This window comes from Elephas maximus, chromosome 3, assembly GCF_024166365.1.
Source record: "Elephas maximus indicus isolate mEleMax1 chromosome 3, mEleMax1 primary haplotype, whole genome shotgun sequence".
In the NCBI taxonomy this organism is placed as follows: Eukaryota; Metazoa; Chordata; class Mammalia; order Proboscidea; family Elephantidae; genus Elephas; species Elephas maximus.
In genome coordinates this window covers 166,730,956-166,753,507 of record NC_064821.1, presented here as the reverse complement: position 1 = coordinate 166,753,507, position 22,552 = coordinate 166,730,956, and the positions used below count along the sequence as shown (strand labels likewise).

The 22,552-nt window shown below is 38.8% G+C and overlaps 1 protein-coding gene across 1 annotated transcript in view; it reads left to right on the top strand.

The window, feature by feature from the left end:
• Positions 1–22,552, top strand: part of HIPK1 (homeodomain interacting protein kinase 1) — a 50,793-nt gene that overhangs the window by 22,378 nt on the left and 5,863 nt on the right. The window contains exons 4-15 of the mRNA XM_049880020.1: positions 2,673–2,792; positions 3,610–3,696; positions 4,371–4,555; positions 5,033–5,195; positions 6,015–6,240; positions 13,014–13,135; positions 14,138–14,272; positions 16,901–17,043; positions 17,462–17,644; positions 18,123–18,329; positions 19,975–20,216; positions 21,991–22,121. Of these exons, the coding sequence (XP_049735977.1) occupies positions 2,673–2,792; positions 3,610–3,696; positions 4,371–4,555; positions 5,033–5,195; positions 6,015–6,240; positions 13,014–13,135; positions 14,138–14,272; positions 16,901–17,043; positions 17,462–17,644; positions 18,123–18,329; positions 19,975–20,216; positions 21,991–22,121 (1,944 nt within the window). The remainder of the gene's footprint in view (positions 1–2,672; positions 2,793–3,609; positions 3,697–4,370; positions 4,556–5,032; positions 5,196–6,014; positions 6,241–13,013; positions 13,136–14,137; positions 14,273–16,900; positions 17,044–17,461; positions 17,645–18,122; positions 18,330–19,974; positions 20,217–21,990; positions 22,122–22,552) is intronic.

The window sequence follows — 22,552 nt, the reverse complement described above, 5'->3', positions numbered from 1 at the left end:
ATTGGAGGCTTAGCTTTGGTTAATTAATGTATCTTGTGAGTTAAGATAGGAAAGAGAAATAAGATGAAGAGTTGGAATTTTAAGAATGAATGAGGCTTTTCTACTCTGTCCTGTAGAGTCATTATGAATCGCAGTTGACTCCGTGGTAACTGGTTTTGGTTTTATGTATGGCACACACTCTGTCAATCTGAAACACGTTAGGTCCCAGAAACTATGATGTGTATTGAGTCCTTGTTAAATAGGATTTAGGAGGGAAATCATCTGAGTTGTAAAGTATTTTAATAAATGATCTGTGTCCCAAAAGATACAAGCTTAGGAGAAGATATGCTACAGTTTCCTAAGGAGTTGCTCCATCAAGGGAAAAAGTGTCACCATGGAAGTTAATTGTAAATTTTCACTTTTTGTTCTTTGAAAAAAAATGGTTCTCCCAAATAGGCTTTAAGCTCCTTGGGGGCAGGGACCGTTTCATTCCACCAGTGTGTCCTGAGCTCCTGACACTGTGTCTGGCACATAGTAGGTACACAAGTATATTTTTGAAGAAATAAATGGTTAGTTACCTGGAATAATTAGAAAACGAGCAGTGTTTTCCCCTATTCAGTCTAGAATTTGACACCTCGCTCCATCGTAGAGTAGATGTAGTATTTATCAGCTTCCAAAAATTTCACTTTTTGGGCTTGGTTTTTTTGTTTTTAATTGTACTTTAGATGAAGGTTTACAGAACAAACGTTTCTCATTAAACAGTTAGTACACATACTGTTGTATAACATTGGTTAACAACCCCACAACATGTCAACACTCTCCTGTCTCAACCTTGGGTTCCCTATTACCAGCTTTCCTGTCCCCTCCTGCCTTCTAGTCCTTGCCCCTGGGCTGGTGTGCCCCTTTAGTCTTGTTTTGTTTTATGGGCCAATCCAATCTTTAGGTGAAGGTGAACCTCAGGAGTGACTTCATTACTGACCTGAAAGGGTTTCCGGGGGCCATCCTCTCAGGGTTTCTCCAGTCTCTGTCAAGCCAGCAAGTCTGGTCTTTCTTCTTGAGTTAGAATTTTGTTCTACGTTTTTCTCCAGCTTTGTCCAAGACCCTCTTTTGTGATCCCTTTCAGAGTAGTCAGTGTTGGTAGCCGGGCACCACCTAGTTGTACTGGACTCAGTCTGGTGGAGGCGGTGGTACATGTAGTCCATTAGTCCTTTAGGCTAATCTTTCCCTTGTATTTTTAGTTTCTTCATTCTTCCTTGCTCCCGAAGGGGTGAGACCAGTGGAGCATCCTAGATGGCTGCTCACAGGCTTTTAAGACCCCAGGTGCTACTCACCAAAGTAGAATGTAGAACATTTTCTTTGTGAACTATGTCATGCCAATTGAGGTAAATGTTCCCTGAGACCATGGTCCCTACAGCCCTCAGCCCTAGCAGTTCAGTCCGTCAGGGAGTTTGGATGTGTCTGTGGAGCTTCCACGACCTTGCCTTGTGCAGGTTGTGCTGGCTTCCCCAGTATTGTGTACTGTCTTACCCTTCGCCAAAGTTACCACTTAACCTATTGTCTATTCAGTGTTTTTCCATCCCCACCCCTCCCTTCTCTGGTAACCATCAAAGCATTTCTTTTTATGTGTAAACCTTTTCATGAGTTTTTACAGTAGTGGTTTCATGCAATATTTGTCCTTTTGTGATTGACTTAATTTCACTCAGTATAATGTCCTCCAGATTCATCCGTGTTAAGAGGTGCTTCACAGATTCACTGTTGTTCTTTATCATTATGTAATACTCCGTTGCATGTATGTACCGTGTTTGTTTATCCATTCATCTGTTGATGGGCATCTAGGTTGTTACCATCTTTTTGCTATTGTGAACGATGCTGCAATGAACATGGGTGTACAGAAGCACACTTTAGCCATCAGAGCAATGATATCGTCACATTATCTCTACACTTGTGAGAAGAAAGTGGAAAGGGCAAATAACTTCTTAGTATTATTGTTAAAATAGTTTTGACTTCATAGACCCCCTGAAAGGGTTGTGGCACTCTCCAGGGGTCCCCAAACCACACTTTGAAAACCGCTGACCTACTATATAGTAGGTGTTCAATAAATGTTGAATGAACGAACATGGTACTATCTCTCTACTGATGTGGGGATGGGGAAGCTAGACAGTTTAAAATTAAGTGTTAAATTCTGTGGTATGAGAGAGAAGCTTTGTAGCAATTCAGAGAAGGTGAAACTGACAAGAGCTAGAGTAGCCAAAGAAGAAAGGTTTGAGGAAGATTTTTTCTAATCTTTCTAATTTGATATGATTAAAAAACAAAACAAACAAGGAAAATACCTTGCATAAAAATGATTTTGTTGGAAACTATTCTGTTCTATCCTAGATATCTCCTTAAATTTTTGAACTTCGTGTCAGGAGTCTACAAAAAAACAAAAAAGATTACATGCAAAGTTTTCAAAACTAGATTTTCCTTGTAAATAGCGGATGTAGTAACAACGAAGCTACTGTATAGATACTTGAGAATTGCTTGTGAGCGGGTTACTATGTATATGTTTACAGATAAATTTCAGTGGTATTGATTAAAGAGTTAATTTCTTTACAATATTCTTCTCTTTTGCTAGAGATAATGTTTTAATGTAAAATCTTTAATGGTTTCCTTTTTCACTCCAAATTGATGTGTTGATGGTTTTGATGTTTCAGATTCGTTACATTTCACAAACACAAGGTCTGCCAGCAGAATATCTTCTCAGTGCTGGGACAAAAACTACCAGGTTTTTCAACAGAGATCCTAATTTGGGGTACCCACTGTGGAGGCTAAAGGTCTGTCTTCCCAACTGTACTACCCATTCCTGCCGCCTGTCCCCCCGCCCCATGTACACTTTTGCATTCAAAGTTTCATTAACTTCTTGAGGTGGGGAGGGAAAAGGAGAGGAGGAAGCTATGTTTGTGGGAGGAAATATTTTGAAAATTATTTCATTGTACCCATTCAACCTCATCCTTAGTTAAAAAACAAAATAAAACAAGTGCTGGTTCACTTGGCTGCAGCTTTTTGTGTGTATTTTGATCAGCAGCTGAGAGGGGGTGTAGAGAGTAATGCTTACCATTAAGTGCTATGAGGAACTGGAGTAATTTAGTAATGACTGTTTTTTTGAAACTTCTCAATAAACATGACAAAACTCAACATATTTTTCTAACTGCCCACATTAATGCCTTATATGTTTCCTTGAAACAAATGCCAACTTTTTATTTCTGACCCTGCTCCTTTAATTTGAGAAATCTCTGAGTAATTTGATAACCCTGTGGCTCTCTGCCTTTTGAGCCTGTTGTACACTTAGCATTTGAAATATCAGTTCATTTGAAAGTAGCTTTAAGAGAAAAATGGTAATGTTACTTCTTACCTGACATTCTTCAGGAGCTGTGCTGTATCAGTGTGTTACACGTTTGTTTATCACTTAAAAGGGTGGCCAGATTAGCAAGGTCATTTGTCTCCACTGGAGGATTTTTTGGTTGTAAATTACTTCCATGTTTGCCATCTGTGGTTGACAAGGTGACAACACTAGTTTCTTTGTGTTCTGTCTTTAATATAAAGTGTGAAAATAATATACAGATGGAATTTTTTTTTTAATCTCATTTATAGACACCTGAAGAGCATGAATTAGAGACTGGAATAAAATCAAAAGAAGCTCGGAAGTACATTTTTAATTGCTTAGATGACATGGCTCAGGTGAGCATGGAAAGTTTCTGAAACCAAGACATTTGTGTATCTTTTTAATCAGAGACATAATTCCATTGGCTATAGTAATGACAGATTTAATCTGTTATCTTTCTAGTATATCTTCTCAGTTTTTACAGAAAAAAATGCGTTAATATCCTGCCATGTAGTAAAAGAATATTTAAATCCTAACAAAAGATGCTTTCAGACATATATGTTCTCCCGTGTTTTTGCTTAACTGACCTTGTTTCATGTCAGTATTTTGAAATCTTGTCTCATTTTTTCTACTAAGTAAATACTTACATAAGAGCTAACTTTTTTTGAGTACTTACTATGTTTTAAACTTTGTTTAAACACCTTACATTTACTGTGTCCTGTAATCTTTTCAATAATAGAGACTTTTATATTTAAATAACAACAGTCACTTTTGTTTAACTTGTTTGCTTCCAAATCTTGAATAAAAATAACTTATTTGGCTTTATTCTACCAAAAAATTTAAGTGAAGATTTTAATTATGCACCATAAGAAGTGCTTCTTCCTATGGAAATGATTATACTGTAATAAAAAGAATTTCCTCAGGTTTCTCTCTTAATTACCCTTTAGTTTGGAGAGGGAGAAGATACTTAGTTTTAGCATTAAAGCTTAAGTGGTAAAGTATGTAATATTTCTCAATTTTTCTTGGAAAGGTGAATATGTCTACAGACTTAGAAGGAACAGACATGTTGGCAGAGAAGGCGGATAGAAGAGAATACATTGATCTGTTAAAAAAAATGCTAACAATTGATGCAGATAAAAGAATTACTCCCCTGAAAACTCTTAACCATCAATTTGTGACAATGACTCACCTTCTGGATTTTCCACATAGCAATCAGTGAGTATGGTATAGTTCGGGGCATTTTGCCCTGATAGGGCTCTCAGTTGGGATGCCATCTTATAGTAAAACGGAGTACCAATTTTAGCCTTGTATATTTCGCTTGGAGCCCTGGTGGTGCAGTAGTTAAGAGTTTGGCTGCTAACCAAGAGGTCTGCAGTTCAAATCCACCGGTCTCCCTGAAAACTCTCTGGGGCGGTTCTACTCTGTCCTGTAGGGCTGCTATGAATTGAAATCAACTCAGCAGCAATGGGTTTGGTTTTTTTGGTATATTTGGCTCATTGATGCTTTTCCTTCTTGTGAGATTAAAAATTGGATGTGTTGTTTTCCTTTTTATGGTTATACGAAAACTCTTAATTCATTTTATCTGAGAGTACTTAGGGGGGAAAAATAACTTTGATCCATGTTCATTGTGAGTTATTTGCTGTTTGTGTAAATCTAGCAGTCATTTCAGTGAATCTTCAATCTCTTTTTCAGTGTGAAGTCCTGTTTCCAGAACATGGAGATCTGCAAGCGGAGGGTTCACATGTATGATACAGTGAGTCAGATCAAGAGCCCGTTCACTACGCATGTTGCCCCCAATACAAGCACAAATCTAACCATGAGCTTCAGCAACCAGCTCAATACAGTTCACAATCAGGTATTCGGTCAATGTTTTTTGAAATTCAAGGCTAGGAAGGATAGCATAAAGAAACTAGTAAGAGTACAGTGTGAGGTAAAGGAACCAGGCTTTTGCTTTCATAGTTTTGTTGCTTTTAAAAGAATTATTTACTTGGCAAAAGTGATGGAAAGCCAGGGTAAACTGATAGACACTATTAAAAGATCATTATTAATGCCTGCTGCTCACATGCTGGTAAAAGTTAAGTACAAAGGCCTACCTATGGCCTCTTAGTCTTAATGCCATTAAATAAATGGAACCTATCATACTACTGACTACTATACTGCTGTTAGTTGCACTGACTTAAGCCAAAAGGCTCTCTTTCTCCTTGTTAAGAAAAAAATTTTATGTCTCATAACATGTGTTAAAGGGTGTTTCCAGTAATTAACTGTAAGAGGTGATTTTGCATTTGTTTGCTAACCAGGGATATTTATATTTAAGCATGTGTCTAAAAAAGTAAGCTTGCCAATTTCTTAGCTAGATCTTTTACAATGGTAAGCATGTAAGTAAGATTTGGTGGAATCTAACTTTCAAGAACTTTTTACACAGAAAGAGTTCGGGGCGTATATAGCCTCAGGTAGTACAGGACTTTTTTTTTGTTCTTTGTTTGCTTATTTGATCTTATAATATGCCTTTAATTTAGGGATTGGGAAATCCTAATTTCTGAAGCAGGAAGTTATTTCAAAGAAAGCTAACATGTTTTTTTAAACTCTTAAGTTTTTGTGGATAGATTCTGTTTATGTAAAAATACTGTTATTTCTACTTTATACCGGTATATAAATATAATCTTTTTGTTTTTAGGCCAGCGTTCTAGCTTCTAGTTCTACTGCAGCAGCTGCTACTCTTTCTCTGGCTAATTCAGATGTCTCACTGCTGAACTACCAGTCTGCTTTGTACCCGTCATCTGCAGCGCCAGTTCCTGGAGTTGCCCAGCAGGGTGTTTCCTTGCAGCCTGGAACCACCCAGATTTGCACTCAGACAGATCCATTCCAGCAAACGTTTATAGTATGTCCACCTGCTTTTCAAAGTAAGTGGGGAAGCTCCTGTATTATACGGCATTCTCTCAGATGTACCTGATTTAGGGAAATCCTTATTTTAGGCCTCTAGTTAAGTTCTTACCTTTGACAAATTTAAACTCTTTCTCTGAAAATGAAAGTAAAATTAGCTGGTATCACAAAGTGGGTTTCTGCTTTTTATATTAGTTATTTGTCTAATTATAATGCTCCCTGACACTTCGTTGGAGTTTAATATTTCCTTAATTGAACTGCCTAATATCAGTTTTCTTGCCCATTGAGGCCTTGTACCAATGTCATATATCTCATGTAAGTTTATATCTGTCAATATGCAGACTATATACATCCTGAAAAAATTTGTTGTAAACAGAATTTTTGCATATTCAATCTTATTTCTCATATTACTCCACTTAAAGTAAAAATAACGTGTTCCAAATAAAAGGCAATTGTATTCTAAACTGTAGATATCATACTTAAAAATGTAGAAACCTCAGAGAAATAAAGTCACACTCAGAGAAATAAAGATCATTCTCTAAGCGGAAAGGCTTGTGTGGGGAAGGCATTAGGGTTATCTACTTTGGCTTATGAATTGTATTGTTCCTTGCAAGCTCCTATCAACAGAGGAACAAAGTAGCTGAAAAAGGAGGCGCTGTCTCCATGTGTTACAATAAGATTATAATTTTCACATTCCTATCCTTCCTCATTTTCCTACTGTTGTACTGGAAAGCCAGTCCAGTGCTTTTTTTTCTGAAATATGGAAAATGCATATTTTTTGATTTGGTGAGCCATTCAAGTGGCTAAATTATTTTAAGGAAATTTCCTGACAACACACTTGACTTCCGCAATAGGAAGTTAGTGTCAGCACCTGTGGCAATAAACTTGTGGCAAGAAACCAGGCTTCTCATAGCACTTTACATAGAAGTGGGTAGCATTTTTATCTTTTTACTTCAGTTACTTATTGTGACTCTTTTGTTTGTTTGGTTTCTGACAGAGTCGGTGCAAGCAGAAGGAAAAGAGGGGCTAGGGGAGACTGAGAGATTACCGGGAGGACAGGAGAGCAATAGCGATGTAAACCAGGGAGAAACCACAGGGAGAGCGGAGGAGCAGATTCCAAACCTGTAAATGCAAATTAAGCCTCATGTACCAAATTATTTTCTGCATATGCTTCATAATAGTAAATTCTATACTTCGAGTTATACGTTGAGTTATGCTTCTACTAAATTTAGCAAACTAGCCTCTCCTCCCCCCTTTTCCAAAATATGTATTTCATTGGGATAGGTTTCAGATGTGCAACTCTGAAGTTTGCTGCTGCTTCTTGGGTGATACTTAAGAAATGAGACAGGAGTACTTTTGAATTCATTTAACGAAACAAAATATAAACAGAAGAGATAGAGGGAAAAAAGTAGGATATCCCCTTTTGGTATAATTAAGTAAGTGTAAGCATTGGGATTTTTTTTCCCCCCTAACTAGACAGTCTGAATAGTCTGAGACACTAGGTAGAGCAAAGTTTTAAATTTCCAAATAAAAGGGAGTTTTAAAATTAAGATGATTTATGTTATCTGATATGTATTACTCAATGTCAGATACAGTTCTAAGTGCTTTTTACATGTATTAACTTCTCACAAAAACTCTAGGAGGTAGCTAATGTCATTATCCCCAATTTATAGATGAGAAAACTATACACAATTCTTCATCTGCCCAAAGTATTATAGTGAGTTACTGGCAGAACAATGATTTAAACCCAGGCAGTGGGGTCCATAGCTTATGTATTTTTAAGGGTTATTCTGTACTGCCTATTAGTATTTAGTCTCCGGTAGCTGTAAGGGGTTTTCGATTGCTTTGCCAGCCGCAGCCATATGCTGGTTTCTGCCCAACGGTCCTTTATTCCAGGTTGCCCACTTTTCTTTCACCATCTGCTCTTTTATAAAATACCTGTATACCTAGAGGAGGATAGACTGTCACCAGCTAGGCAGTTTTATGTTTCTTTCCATACTTAAAGTTTCTTTTTTTTTAAATTGTGGTAGAGTATGTATTACAAAACATTTGCCATTTCAACCATTCTTGTGTATAATTCAGTAATATTAATTACGTTCGCCATGTTGTACAGCCATCACCACTACTTTGTTTAATGGTCTGTGAGTATGTATCTTTTTTTTTTTTGAGACCGTAGTGGCATAGTGGTTAAGTGCTGCGGCTGCTAACCAAAAGATCGGCAGTTTGAATCCACCAGGTGCTCCTTGGAAACGGGGAGTTCTACTCTGTCCTATAGGGTTGCTATGAGTTGGAATCGATTCAACGGCAGTGGGTTTGGGTTTTATCAAATAAAACCCCCCAAAACAAAAGTAATCCTTCTTAGTTCAGGATAATGGGAGACCCTTCCAAAATCGTTACCTTTTCTTATTTGTTTCCACTTGTGGTTCCCTGGAGAAACTAGTTTTAAACTAGTTTGATTGCTGTGGATTAGCCTAAATTATAGGTATCTGATACTTACTTAGAGTCATATTTGTAGTCAATACTATAAGTACTAAGGAACTCTGGTGGCACAGTGGTTAAGCACTCAACTGCTAACCAGAGGGTCAGCAGTTTGAACCCACCAGCTGCTCCACAGGAGAAAGATGTGGCAGTCTGCTTCTGTAAAGATTTACAACTTTAGAAACCTCGTGGGGCAATTCTCCTCTGCCTGTAGGGTCGCTATGAGTCAGAATCAACTTGACGGCAAGAAGTTTACTGTAAATACTACTCTCCGTACTATTCCCATTAACTAGAATAGATACACATTTCGCTTAGTGGTAACTATTCTATAGTTTTGTCTCTTTTTACTCATCACCGTGGAAGCTGTAAATGAGCTTTTATAGCGAACATTACCACCTGAAATTTCGCTTCCTCAGTTCCTCCAATTTGTAGGAGGTTTTTACTACAAGACTGATACTGTCTTGTAGTTAGCCATGTATCCTGGGAATATAGACAAAAATTTGGATGTTGCTTAGCTTTCTTATTAGATAGCATAGTCTAAGGAAGCATGACTGGCATTATTTTAATCTTGATACCTGGATTGGTTACCTCCCTTTTTTTTTTTTCCTAAATACAAGAAGCATGTTTTTTTAAGTTACTTTAAGAATGTTTCAATTAAAATTTTACTAGTCCCTCTTATTTCGAACATTTCTAGATTGTATTTTCCTTTATGTTAACCTGTTAGTAAATTACTAAAATGGAAAATTAGAAGACTAATTTGCTGAAAACAACAGTATTATGGTTATGACTTATATGGCACCTCCATAACAACATTAAGAGAAATTGATTGCTGATACCTTAGAAAATGTCACTGAAGGAATGTTGTAATTAAAATGGGCATATCCTCACTTAACGAAACTGTGGGCATTAGTGAATTGGAAGCATAATTGTTGTTATTGTTAGGTACCTTCGAGTCGGATCCGACTCATACGACCCTACGCACAACAGAACGAAACACAGCCCAGTCCTGAGCCATCCTTACAATCGTTATGCTTGAGTCCACTATTGCAGCCACTGTGCCAGTCCACCTTGTTGAGGGTCTTCCTCTTTTCCACTGACCCTGTACTTCACCAAGCATGATGTCCTTCTCCAGGGATTGATCCCTCCTGACAACATGTCTAAAGTATGTAAGACACAGTCTCACCATCCTTGCTTCTAAGGAGCATTCTGGTTGTACTTCTTCCAAGACAGATTTGTTCATTCTTTTGGCAGTCCATGGTATATTCAATATTCTTTGCTAACACCACAATTCAAAGGCATCAATTCTTCTTCAGTCTTCCTTATTCATTGTCCAGCTTTCACATGCATATGATGCGATTGAAAATACCATGGCTTTGGTCAGGCGTACCTTAGTCTTCAAGGTAACATCTTTGCTCTTCAACACTTTAAAGAGGTCCTTTGCAGCAGATTTACCCAACGCGATGCATCTTTTGATTTCTTGACTGTTGCTTCCATGGCTGTTGATTGTGGATCCAAGTAAAATGAAATCCTGGACAACTTCAATCTTTTCTCTGCTTATCATGATGTTGCTCATTGGTCCAGTTGTGAGGATTTTTGTTTTCTTTACGTTGAGGTGCAATCCATACTGAAGGCTGTGGTCCTTGATCTTCATTAGTAAGTGCTTCAAGTCCTCTTCACTTTCAGCAAGCAAGGTTGTGTCATCTGCATAATGCAGGTTGTTAATGAATCTTCTTCCAATCCTCATGCCCCATTCTCCTTCATATAGTCCAGCTCCTCGGATTATTTGCCCAGTATACAGACTGAATAGGTATGGTGAAAGAATACAACCCTAACTCACACCTTTCCTGACTTTAAACCAATCAGTATCCCCTTGTTCTGTCCGAACAACCGCCTCTTGATCTATGTAAAGTTGCCTCGTGAGCACAATTATGTGTTCTGGATTCCCATTCTTTGCAACGTTATCCGTAGTTTGTTATGATCCACACGGTTGAATGCCTTGCATAGTCAATAAAACACAGGTAAACATCCTTCTGGTATTCTCTGCTTTCAGCCAGGGTCCATCTGACATCAGCAATGATATCCCTGGTTCCACGTCCTCTCCTGAAACTGGCCTGAGTTTCTGGCAGTTCCCTCTTGATATACTGCTGCAACCGTTTTTGAATGATCTTCGGCAAAATTTTGGTTGCATGTGATATTAATGATATCGTTCTATAATTTCCACATTCAGTTGGATCACCTTTCTTGGGAGTAGGCATAAATATGGATCTCTTCCAGTCAGTTGGCCAGGAAGCTGTCTTCCATATTTCTTGGCATAGACGAGTGAGCACCTCCAGTGCTGCATCTGTTTGTTGCAACATCTCAATTGATATTCCATCAATTCCTGAAGCCTTGTTTTTCACCAATGCCTTCAGAGCAGCTTGGACTTCTTCCTTCGGTACCATCGGTTCCTGATCATATGCCACCTCTTGAAGTGGTTGAACATCGACTAATTCTTTTTGGTGTAATGACTCTGCGTATTCCTTCCATCTTCTTTTGATGCTTCCTGCGTTGTTTAATATTTTCCCCATGGAATCCTTCACTATTGCAACTCGAGGCTTGAATTTTTTCTTCAGTTCTTTCAGCTTGAGAAACACCAAGTGTGTTCTTCCCTTTTGGTTTTCCATCTCCAGCTCTTTGTACATGTCATTATAATAGTTTACTTTGTCTTCTCGAGCCACCCTTTGAAATCTTCTGTTCAGTTCTTTTACGTCATCAATTCTTCCTTTTGCTTTAGCTGCTCGATGTTCTAGAGCAAGTTTCAGAACCTCCTCTGACATCCATCTTGGTCTTTTCTTTTTTTCATGTCTTTCAATGACCTCTTGCTTTCTTCATGTATTTTGTCCTTGATGTCATTCCTCAGCTCGTCTGGTCTTCAGTCACTAGTGCTCAGTGCATCAAATGTATTCTTCAGATGGTCTTTAAATTCAGGTAGAATAAACTCAAGGTCATATTTTGGCTCTCGTGGACTTGCTCTGATTTTCTTCAGTTTCAGCTTGAACTTGCATATGAGCAATTGATGGTCTGTTCTACAGTTGGCCCCTGGCCTTGTTCTGACTGGTGATATTGAGCTTTTCTATTGACTTTTTCTACAGATATAATCAGTTTGATTTCTGTGTGCTCCATCTGGTAAGGAGGCATAATAGAAACTTAAAATTCTCTACATCGAAAGTTTCGATAGGTTTAGAAGAGAGCTTTGAAGTCTCTCAAGCCTTGGCAAAAGGGAGAACTCTGGAGCCCCCTTTTCCCAGGATGAGACAGTCTATTTGTAGGGAATATTTATTCAGCATTTTTGCCCAGAACATAATGAATAAAAAGGTAAATGAGACATGGTTAGTGTTTTAAAGATGGTGACAGTAGAGTAAAGCTGACATCACAGGCCTTTCCTGAAAACATTTTTTCAAAAACATTTTTGCTGCTATGGCAGCAGGGAGTTCTTTATTTTCATAGCTGTCCATTAGCCACGAAAGAGCTTTATTAAAAAGCTGTCAATGACAGGAGCAGATTTTGAAAATAGGAAGAAAGTGTGTCCGTAAAACCAAAATGTCTGTAGTTTTAATAGGCCCTGGTGGCTGCTAACCAAAAGGTTGACAGTTCAAATCCACCAGCTGCTCCTTGGAAACCCTCTGAGGCAGTTCTGCTCTGTCCTTTAGAGTCTCTCTGAGTTGGAATCAACTCAACAGCAACAAGTTTTGTGTTTTTGTTTTTTACTTTTGGCATAATTTCTTCTATTCACATACTGGTTGAAAATGAAATATGTGACTAATTTGTGAATTGAGTTATATTTTGAGGATCGGGGAAAAACATCTACTTAATACATTTTAAACAAAAGGGTAACTTAGATGATAAATTGTTGAGCTTTTCATAATTTTTTCTTATCTGATTAACCAAAAGTTATCATTATATTCAACACTTTGCTTTTAATAATTACAATTTAAAAAACACTTTTACCACTTGTATATTAAAAGGTAAATGTAACTTACTAAGTGGAGTTTTTTTTGTGTGTGTGCCTATGTGGTTAATGGGGATGAGTGTTATATTTTAAGTTTTGTTGGATAAAAATAGAATTTAGAATTTCCTTAAACCAGCCCTCCCTGTATCACACATCTTATTAACCAAGTCTCCCTTTCTTAACTCCCAAGAGTTTTATGGAACTTTGTCTTCAGTGTTTAGAAATAAAATCTGGTTACTAGATTATTTGAGCAGAAAAGCTAAAAACAAAAGAAACAGTGACTCCAGACCTATCAGAATAGTTTAACGCTGATGATGTTGTCAACAGCTGGATTACAAGCGACAACAAAGCATTCTGGATTCCCTGTGAGGATGGATAATGCCGTGCCAATTGTACCCCAGGCACCAGCTGCTCAGCCACTACAGATTCAGTCGGGAGTTCTTACACAGGTAAACGCCAGAGCAGCCTGGGTACTCAATATTGCTGAAGAAGTATTGAGAATCAGATATTTTTTCCGGGCGAATGGTATTTGCTTTAACTAAAAGATCTTTCTTGGTCGTGATTCAGTGGACTTAGAAACGAGACATCCAGATGGGACGATATACTCATTCCTAACACTAGTGCAACTCTGCCAGTGTCTTCCTTAGACTTGCAGGGACATTGAAAATCTATCTTCTGAGTAAGTTTACTCTAATTTTGAGGGATGAAGTTAATTTTTTTAACTTGGAGCTCATAAAGGTGTAATAATATACATGAAACATTTGACTCTAAAAATATAAAGTTACCCTCTTGCTCATTTAGTGGCCATGTTGCTTACTCTTTGAGAATTTCATCTGGGTTGAGAGGCTGGATCACATCCAGATGCCTCTTTAACTATTACGTTCTTTCATTCCTTGTGTTTAGCCAGGCGGTAGAAAGCTTTAAAACTTTGTACTTCCTGTGGAACGTGCTACTAAGATGATCAAGAAAATCATGAGCTATTTATATAAGCAACAAACTTCTTAAAGAAAGCTTTAAAACTTTGTACTTCCTGTGGAACGTGCTACTAAGATGATCAAGAAAATCATGAGCTATTTATATAAGCGACAAACTTCTTAAATTCTATTTGTGGCCCATGATACATGGAAAACTCTGAAATCCAAAAACCCTACTTGATGAGGATGAGGAGAAGGAACTCTCAGTAAATGCCTTAGTTAACTGACTTTTGTGGAACCAATCCCCTGAATCTGGCCCAGGAAGGATTTCTATATGTTTTTGCTTTAGGCCATTGACATTTGACCTAGTGGGCGAATGCTGTGCAGAATTGAAGGGGAAGGTTGTGTTTGGTACATACGTTTAGGCGATATGAAGTTATTATTGTTGGTAATAACTTGGGGGGAATGAAAACCCTTCTGAATCCAGATAACCTGCCTCCGTGTTTGTTTCACTCACCTGCCTGATCTACGTTTCAGGGAAGCTGTACACCACTAATGGTAGCAACTCTCCACCCTCAAGTAGCCACCATCACACCGCAGTATGCGGTGCCCTTTACTCTGAGCTGCGCAGCCGGCCGGCCGGCGCTGGTTGAACAGACTGCCGCTGTACTGGTAATTCCCCTCACTTGATTGTGTTACTAACGGAGTTTCTTCGGTTTCTTTCTTGTTTATTTTTCCTTTTTTGTTTTTGTTCTGTTTTCTTCTGGTTTTCTCATTTTTCAAAAAAAATTTTAACTTAGACTTTGCAGAGGGCATGGAAGCATGTGCCGTCTTGTGGCTGTGTTCTTGCTGCATCTGTAATGTTTCATTGTTTTCCTCCCCAACGTTTGCTGAAGCAGTGCTTGACTCTGATGTTCCTTATGGCTCTGTCAAGAGCCAGATCCCTTGATTCTTCTTTGCCAGCTTAGTGTGAGTAAAGCTCTTGGTGTAGCCTCAGAAGAGTGTCAACCCTGTTATCTGCTTTCTGCCCTATCTTTTACCCTCTGATCCTTGAGAATGAAGGAAATGGCCTTTAGTTTGGCTCTGCTACAGGTACCTGGATGGCCAAAATTTGAACTCCTTGGCAAGTTAGCTTCCTTCTTTATTTTGCTCTTTTAACCTTTTAAAAGTGCTGTGCATGTAGAAATGCTTAAGATGCTCTTAATTTATAGCTTTATTAGTTGATATTAACCTTCCTTCTATGAATACGTGAAGATAGCTCTTTTTGCCACTCGTGATCAGTGGCAGCTTATATCCGTTTAAAAATGATCCCTTTAGAAAAGTGCCTTTAGATCATATTCCATTTGTTGGTTGAAATTAAAGGTGAGCTAATTTATAGGGGTTTATAGAAAAATGTTTTACAAATGGATCTTTATACTAAGGTGAAAATTTGGCCAACAAACTTTATGCAAATACGCCTTTGTTATTAAAAGCCATGGGAATAATAACTGACTACAGCAGCAAATGAAATAGTATAGGGCTTAGAGATAGGAAAAACAAAGAAGCAGGACTTCGAGTTGTATTTTAGGATTTGTCACCTTAATAGTGATGTTTGGTTGTCTTTTGGTTTATTTGGGGGAGTTAGAATTGCTTATTGGAGATCCAGCATTTCATTACTTGAAACTTCAAAATTAGGTAAGCATTTGAAAACCTAACTGATACTTTTGAATCCTGATATTTCTACATCTTTCGAAGTAGCTTTAAATATGTCTTTTGTTGTTTCTCAAGTACTCATATAAGTGAAAACACTTCCAGAAACATACTTTGGTTGTTAGAATGTGTTCTGTTTTCAGTTTAAAAGTCTTTATCACCTCCAAATTAATTATAAGCATAAAACCTGAGTGCAAGGGAGTCAGATGTATTTCCAACCTTGATTGATCCAAGCCCCTTCCTCACCTATGGTTTCAAGGTTGGGAACGTTAGTTGACACATCTCCTTTGCTGCTTCTCTTAAGTTTGCATTAGCCATTTGCTAAGCTTTGCATATTTTTGTCCTTCTTCTGTCAAAACAGTTCGTCGCTTGGAACGCCAGAATTCTGCCTCACGTTGGAATGTTATTTCTTGCTCTGTATTAAACTACATGCTTTGTCTTGTGCAGGTGTTGGCTTATGGAAAGACGCATGGTGTGACTTAACATACTTCTCTTATTTTTTGTTTTGTTTTGTTTTGTTTTAAATTCTGCTTATGGTAGCAGACGTGTTTGCAGTTTCTCTGCTTTGAAGGCTTCTTTTTTGGAACCGGTATTTGTAACGAGTGGATCTGTTACTTGCAGAAATATTTTTGAAACAGTGCGTGTTGATGGGTTTGCAGTTCAAAATTCAAGAAACAGAACCATATGTACCCAAGCACTGTAGGTAATTGTACTGCAGAAATTCAAGTTTAAAAAGGAAACTTTCAAATCTGTTCCCATTTTCTCAGAAAATGCCAGAATTTTTCTGAGTAAGAAGTACAGAGAACGTATTTGTTACTCAGTCTATTGCAAGTGACATGGCTTGTTAAAAACTAGAAATGATGTGTTTGCTTGTAATGATCAGTTTTTATGTTGAAGTTTCTTTCTATAAATGATTTTTAAATATATCTTACATGACTATTAAAAACAAAATTTGATGCACTTTGCATCTATTTTTAAAATATTTTACTTATTGCCTTATTTTTAAATTCCACCATATGGCTATAAATGATGAGGTTAGCTTCCTCTTGCTAGCATAAGCTTGTTTGCCAAAGGATTTTGGCCTTTGGTCATCCACATCTGGCTCTGTTTTCCAAGTACTACCCTTTCAAAACAGTGAAAAATTCTGCCCTTTGTTTTATGGGTGAATTGACCCTGATGAGTTAGCTGATTAGGACTCAAATTTTGAAATTCCTGTTTTTAATCTCAAGGGAGTTCTCTTAACTCTTTCTAGGTATACATATGAAAATCTTTGTTAAAACAGTGCTCCAGCATTTAACCAGCGCCCACTGCTGAGCTTTCAGACTCCTTTCTTCTAGGGTATGATAGAAACTCTTACCACAGAGGTCTTCTTTTCTCTATACCCTGGTGATCAGGCTATGGGAGGTGGCCAAGAGAAGGCAGTGTGTTTTCTTTCCCTGTTGATAAGATTTGTAGCCTTGAGCCCCTCTGACCTTTCTTTTATAATCTCTGCAAGTTAACAATCTGCAAGAAACTTCTTTTAAGATACGAAATTTTCTTTCATCTAAAAAATGAAAGAAAAAGCTGAAAATGAGTTAAGTCTTGGGTCTCTCTGTGTGTGTTTCCTTACAGCAAGCTTGGCCTGGAGGAACCCAACAAATTCTCTTGCCTTCAACTTGGCAACAATTGCCTGGGGTAGCTCTTCACAACTCTGTCCAGCCCACAGCAGTAATTCCAGAGGCCGTGGGGAGTGGCCAGCAGCTAGCCGACTGGAGGCAAGTGCCCTGTGTTTCTCTCTGGGGTATCTGTAAGGGCAGAGCCCTTCGGGTAGAGTACCTAAGGATCTGGAGGCACTGGGAAGAAGAAAAGGAAAGGGGAAATTTATCTCCATTTGAAACCCCTGAAGAAAACCATCCATATCAGGCCAGGAAATGGAGTTATAAGAAAACTTTGAATAAAGAAAAGAATAGTAGGTTCTAAAAAAGATCATGAATCATTTACTCCAGATTTAAAGAAAGCCTTAAGCCCTTAGAAACCATACATTAAGATCCTAAGGTTTGTAATCTAAGTCTTCAACTTTAAAAATAAAACACAGCTGTATTTAGCTGTTTCAGTTGCTTTTAATACCCGATTTGGTCCTGATCCCCCCGTGTTTTTTGATTCACTCCTCTCTGTTTTTTGCTGTTGCCACAGGAATGCCCACTCTCATGGCAACCAGTACAGCACTATTATGCAGCAGCCATCCTTGCTGACTAACCACGTGACATTGGCCACCGCTCAGCCCCTGAACGTCGGCGTTGCCCATGTTGTCAGACAACAACAACCCACTTCCCTCCCTTCAAAGAAGAATAAGCAGCCTGCTCCAGTCTCTTCTAAGTAAGTCTTGATTAGAGCTGAGAGTTAGAAATGATGCCAGTTTGAGAGATCTGTTGCCCACCATTTGGAGTGTTGTGGTGTAAACACTTTTGGTAAGCAGCAGCAAGTACCTGCCAGACAGAGGAAAAGCTGACTTTCATCTGGGCATGCAAACAGGTGTGTCCTGGTTCTGATCATTCTTTCTCCAGCTACCACTTTGAATCCAGGCCTTCTTTATGATGTTTAATGTATGATGATGTTTTTATTTTTCTGCCCACTTTACAGAGTGAAATTTGACTCCAAGTTAAAGAGCATATAAAAATGAAATTTCTTTTGTATTTTGGTGTTCCTGTGCTTGGGATTTTTATAGTTCACTGCTTTAGCTTAATGATAAGGTCAAAAAGGAATCAAAGAACAAATGGAAAGAGTTCTGGGGAAGGGATGTGCAATTTTGAGGGCCAAGGGTTGAGCAGGCTTTCCTTTTGACCCTTTCCTACAGGTCCTCTCTGGATGTTCTGCCTTCCCAAGTCTATTCTCTGGTTGGAAGCAGCCCCCTTCGCACCACATCTTCTTATAATTCCCTAGTTCCTGTTCAAGATCAGCATCAGCCTATTATCATTCCAGACACTCCCAGCCCTCCTGTGAGTGTCATCACTATCCGCAGTGACACTGATGAGGAAGAGGACAACAAATACAAGCCCAGTAGGTAAGACAGGCGCAGTGGTTTCCTGGTTCTGCACCTTGTACTTTTAGCCTTAGAATCTTAGAATGCTGGCTTCAGCCAAGCGGCCCAGTTTTTTGGCTGTGAAAGGAAGGGTTAAAAAGAGATATTTTGGCTTTGGCTGAGTTTCTGTAACTGAGCATTGTTCAGTTTTTTATAATATACGTGTTCATCAGCTAAAGTAGCCTTGCAGATACAATGGCTAGCAGGTTTATATTAAGTTGACAGGCTCCTCTGGTTGGAATGCACATTATGCTACAGACATGATCCCTGCCTTCAAGGAATGTCATAATCTGAAAACAGATGCCACAACGGAAGCATATGAACAGCAATTAATTGGAAAGAATAGATAGAAAAGAGATTATTTGAAATTCATGAATTCCAGAATACAATTGCTTAATCTGAAAAGGCCTCTTTGGAAGAGGTGTAACTTAGGTAGCGCTACCTTCTCACCACCACCCCCCCAGCTATATGATGGGAAATAGTTAAGAAATAAAACAGATTATATCCTCTTACCCTGGCACCTTAGTCCAAGCCTTTAACTGGGCAGTTAACTAAGAGGGAGTGGTAAGCTTAAGAACTGTGACGCCTCTCTCAAAGTGTGAGCATAGTCAGTTGCCATGATCTGCGCTGGATCCTTTGTTGGACTTTTGGCATTAGGGATACAGAGGAGGTATTGACCCTGCTTTTTACTTAAGGAGATAAGATTCACACATGAAAGCAACTTAGGAGACGTTATAGACTCATGAAAAAATAAAGTTGAAATGAATTTGAAAGTAAGTTTAGAATAAAGTGGTTCAGATCTGTAAAATGGTAGGCTTGTAACAAAGTTTTGAAAGTGGCCATTGGAATGATGGGGGAAGAGAAGAAAAGTAAGCCTTTCAGTGAGAAAGAATGGCTTAATAGTGGTGAAAGTTATATATGAGATATACCCAGCAGGATTGCTTTGACTGGAGCTAGGTCTATTGAAAAATAGGAAAGAAGTTAGTAAGATGGGGATCAATTAGTGAAGGAATTTAAAAAAAAAGAAAGAAAAAGGTACTGTGAAAAGTTTCATTTAATATAGTAAAAGGTAACATAAAAAAGTGGTCTTAGAAGAACATCATTAAAGTAATTGTGCATCACCAACTCGAGGAATGTAATCAACGTCACTGATGGTACATGTAGAAACTGTTGAATTAGTGTATGTTTTGCTGTGTATATTGTTAACAACAACAACAAAAGCAAAATTATAAAATAATAATAGTTATGCACGGAAATGGCTAAAGAGGCGCAGTATGAAGTAGTTGTTAGAGGTGTGAACTCTGGAATCTCCTGTCCAGGGTCTGAATCCTGTCTTCGCCACTTATCAATGTGTGACCTTGGGCAAGCGCCTTGACCTCCCTATGCCTCAGCTTCCTAATCTGCAAAATGAGCATAATAGAACCTACATCATATGGTTGGGATGAGGAGTTCGTGAGGTGCAGGGAGAGTATAAAGAGTGATACGTAATAAGCACTCCGGTCACAATTTTGCTGCTGCTATTATTACGATTGTTGTCATCATCATCATTGTTATGAGGGAAAGACTGAAGACTAAGAAACATTGCTGAAAGAACAGTTGAATTTTTATGTTATTTTCTTCTACTCAGCTCTGGCCTGAAGCCGAGGTCCAATGTCATCAGTTATGTCACTGTCAACGATTCTCCAGACTCTGACTCTTCCTTGAGCAGCCCGTATTCCACTGATACCCTGAGTGCTCTTCGGGGCAATAGTGGACCTCTTCTGGAGGGGCCTGGCAGAGTCGTGGCAGATGGCACTGGCACCCGTACCATCATTGTGCCTCCCCTGAAAACTCAGCTTGGTGACTGCACTGTAGCAACCCAGGCCTCAGGTGAGTTTATCTTCACAGCTAAGGTTGAATTCTCCTCTTGAGTGTGTATGCTTAATATGCTATAATCTACTCCATATTACTTATACCAGTGGTGTAGAGACTAGTAACAAAGATATTCTTAAGGAATACTGAATTCAGAAATCAGTTTTATGCAGTATGAAATTACTTTTGGCCATCAATTTATCTTTCTACTCTTATTTTGCTGGCTTAATGTAAAAATGAGTTTGTACTTTTAGAAACATTCACTGTTGATGGGAGAAGGTGGACAACTCATGGAAGGGAGTCAATTAGATTTGCCACGGGTGATTAAACAATACAGAAGTAGACAGGAATTGATAATATTAAAAATAACTGCAAAAGTTTTCTGGCAAATAATATGTTCTTTAGATCTTTTCTCACTGAATGCCATAGCTGTGATGTTTTTTATTGGTTTTATTATTAACCTGATTGTATCCTTCTTTTTTGCTCTGTTAGATGCTGGGCTTATGTTTCATAGTTCAGTTATTGCATTACTGGGTGATGCTAGCTGCAGTAATAGAAGTTTATGTCTCACTCATATAACTTGCCAATGGAAATGTTTCTGGTTGGTAGGCCTGCAGTGAGTTAAGGACCATCTTGGGGCTTAGTTGTCCCCTAGAGTCTAGAATCCTCTAGTCAGAAGGAGAAAGAAAGTTTAGAGAGGGCACACATACTTCTTAACCTCTTTAGCCTGGAAATAGTGAAAACTGATCCCATAGTCACACCTAGATGCAAGATGGTCCAGGAAATGTAGTCCTTGTCTGCCGCTTCCCAGTGGCAACACCATACCAAGGAAGGAGAGCATAAATTTTTGGTGTCAGAGCAGCCATCTCTGCCCTACTTATATAATGTTTTCCTATGGGTTATGTTGGTGCTATGGACACAAACGGGGTTCTAATTTGAGAGAGCATTGTAATGCACCTGCTTGCTAACTGAAAGGTTGAAGGTTCTAGTCCACCCAGAGGCACCTTGGAAGAAAGGTTTGGCTACCTAATTCTGAAAAATCAGCCATTGAAAACCCTGTGGAGCACAGTTCTACTCTGACACACATGGGGTTGCCATGTATCAGAGTTAACTCAACAGCAGCTGGTTTTGTGTTAAATCTGTGTGGTTCTCCTCAGAAGTAGACTGCCCCATTGCAGACAAGGCAAAATTTCCTGATGCGTGGCTACTTAACAGAATTATTGGGAGCTCTGTCCACTAGTGGGTCAGAGAATACGGACTACCCTACAGGTTGCTTAATAAATGCTTTAGTTTTCCTTACGGGAACACTGACAAAGGGAAGCAGAATTTTGAAAATTGATCTTACTTTGCTTTCAGCTATTCTGCATCTTCTTAGAATTTGAAGAAAGTAAATGCCCAGTAAGATATAATCTTGCCTTCCTTTAAACCATTTTGACTCTTCAATATCCTAAAAATTACCAGCATCTTACTGAGTTTTATGTTGACTTTTCTGTACTTTTTTTTATCCCTTCCTACATAAAGCCATAGGCTCCTTGGGGGTAGGGAGTGTTTCGTTTATTGAAGTGAACCTTTTGAAGATCCTTTATGGAGCTTTGTAGTAAGATAGGAAAGAAATGGATAATATAGTCTCTGTTTTTCTGATATAAATGTAATTGAGGAAATAAGATACACTTGAGGCCTTAACTCTTGCAAATCACACACAAATGTGAACCAATAATGCCATCTGAGGTTTGGCTCAGTGATACTGAGCCAGATGGCTACCCATGACTAAGTAAACCCTGACCCTTTTTAGGTCTCCTGAGCAGTAAGACCAAGCCAGTGGCCTCAGTGAGTGGGCAGTCGTCTGGATGCTGTATCACTCCCACAGGGTATCGAGCTCAACGTGGGGGGACCAGCGCAGCACAGCCACTCAACCTTAGCCAGGTAAGCGCTAGGGGCTGCTGCCTTCTGTTCGGGGCCCCCCATATTGTTACTCTCTGGAGAACCCCTGTTCTGGCTGGACTGCCGAATAAAGCCAAATGAAGCCCCTTTTGTGTCGAACAATTTGGTGTTCTGTGGCCTGCGTCGTACGTGCATGTGCTGTCTCTTCATTCCCTCTGTAACTGTCTTTGGAATGTGCACTCCAGGTTTTCCATCAGACCGCCCTAGTCTATCTTGGAAGATTGGAGAAATGTCTGGAATTTAGAAAGAGCTTAGGATGCTTTAGTCAATGCCTGGTACTGCACCACCACATGCTTTGCCATGTCGAAACCAGATTTTCTTCCTTTATCTCCCAGGCCGTAAATAGCCTGAGCCTCCCACTGTTTACTTGAGTCAAGAGACATTGAAAAACTTTCTAGTCACTTCATCAACTG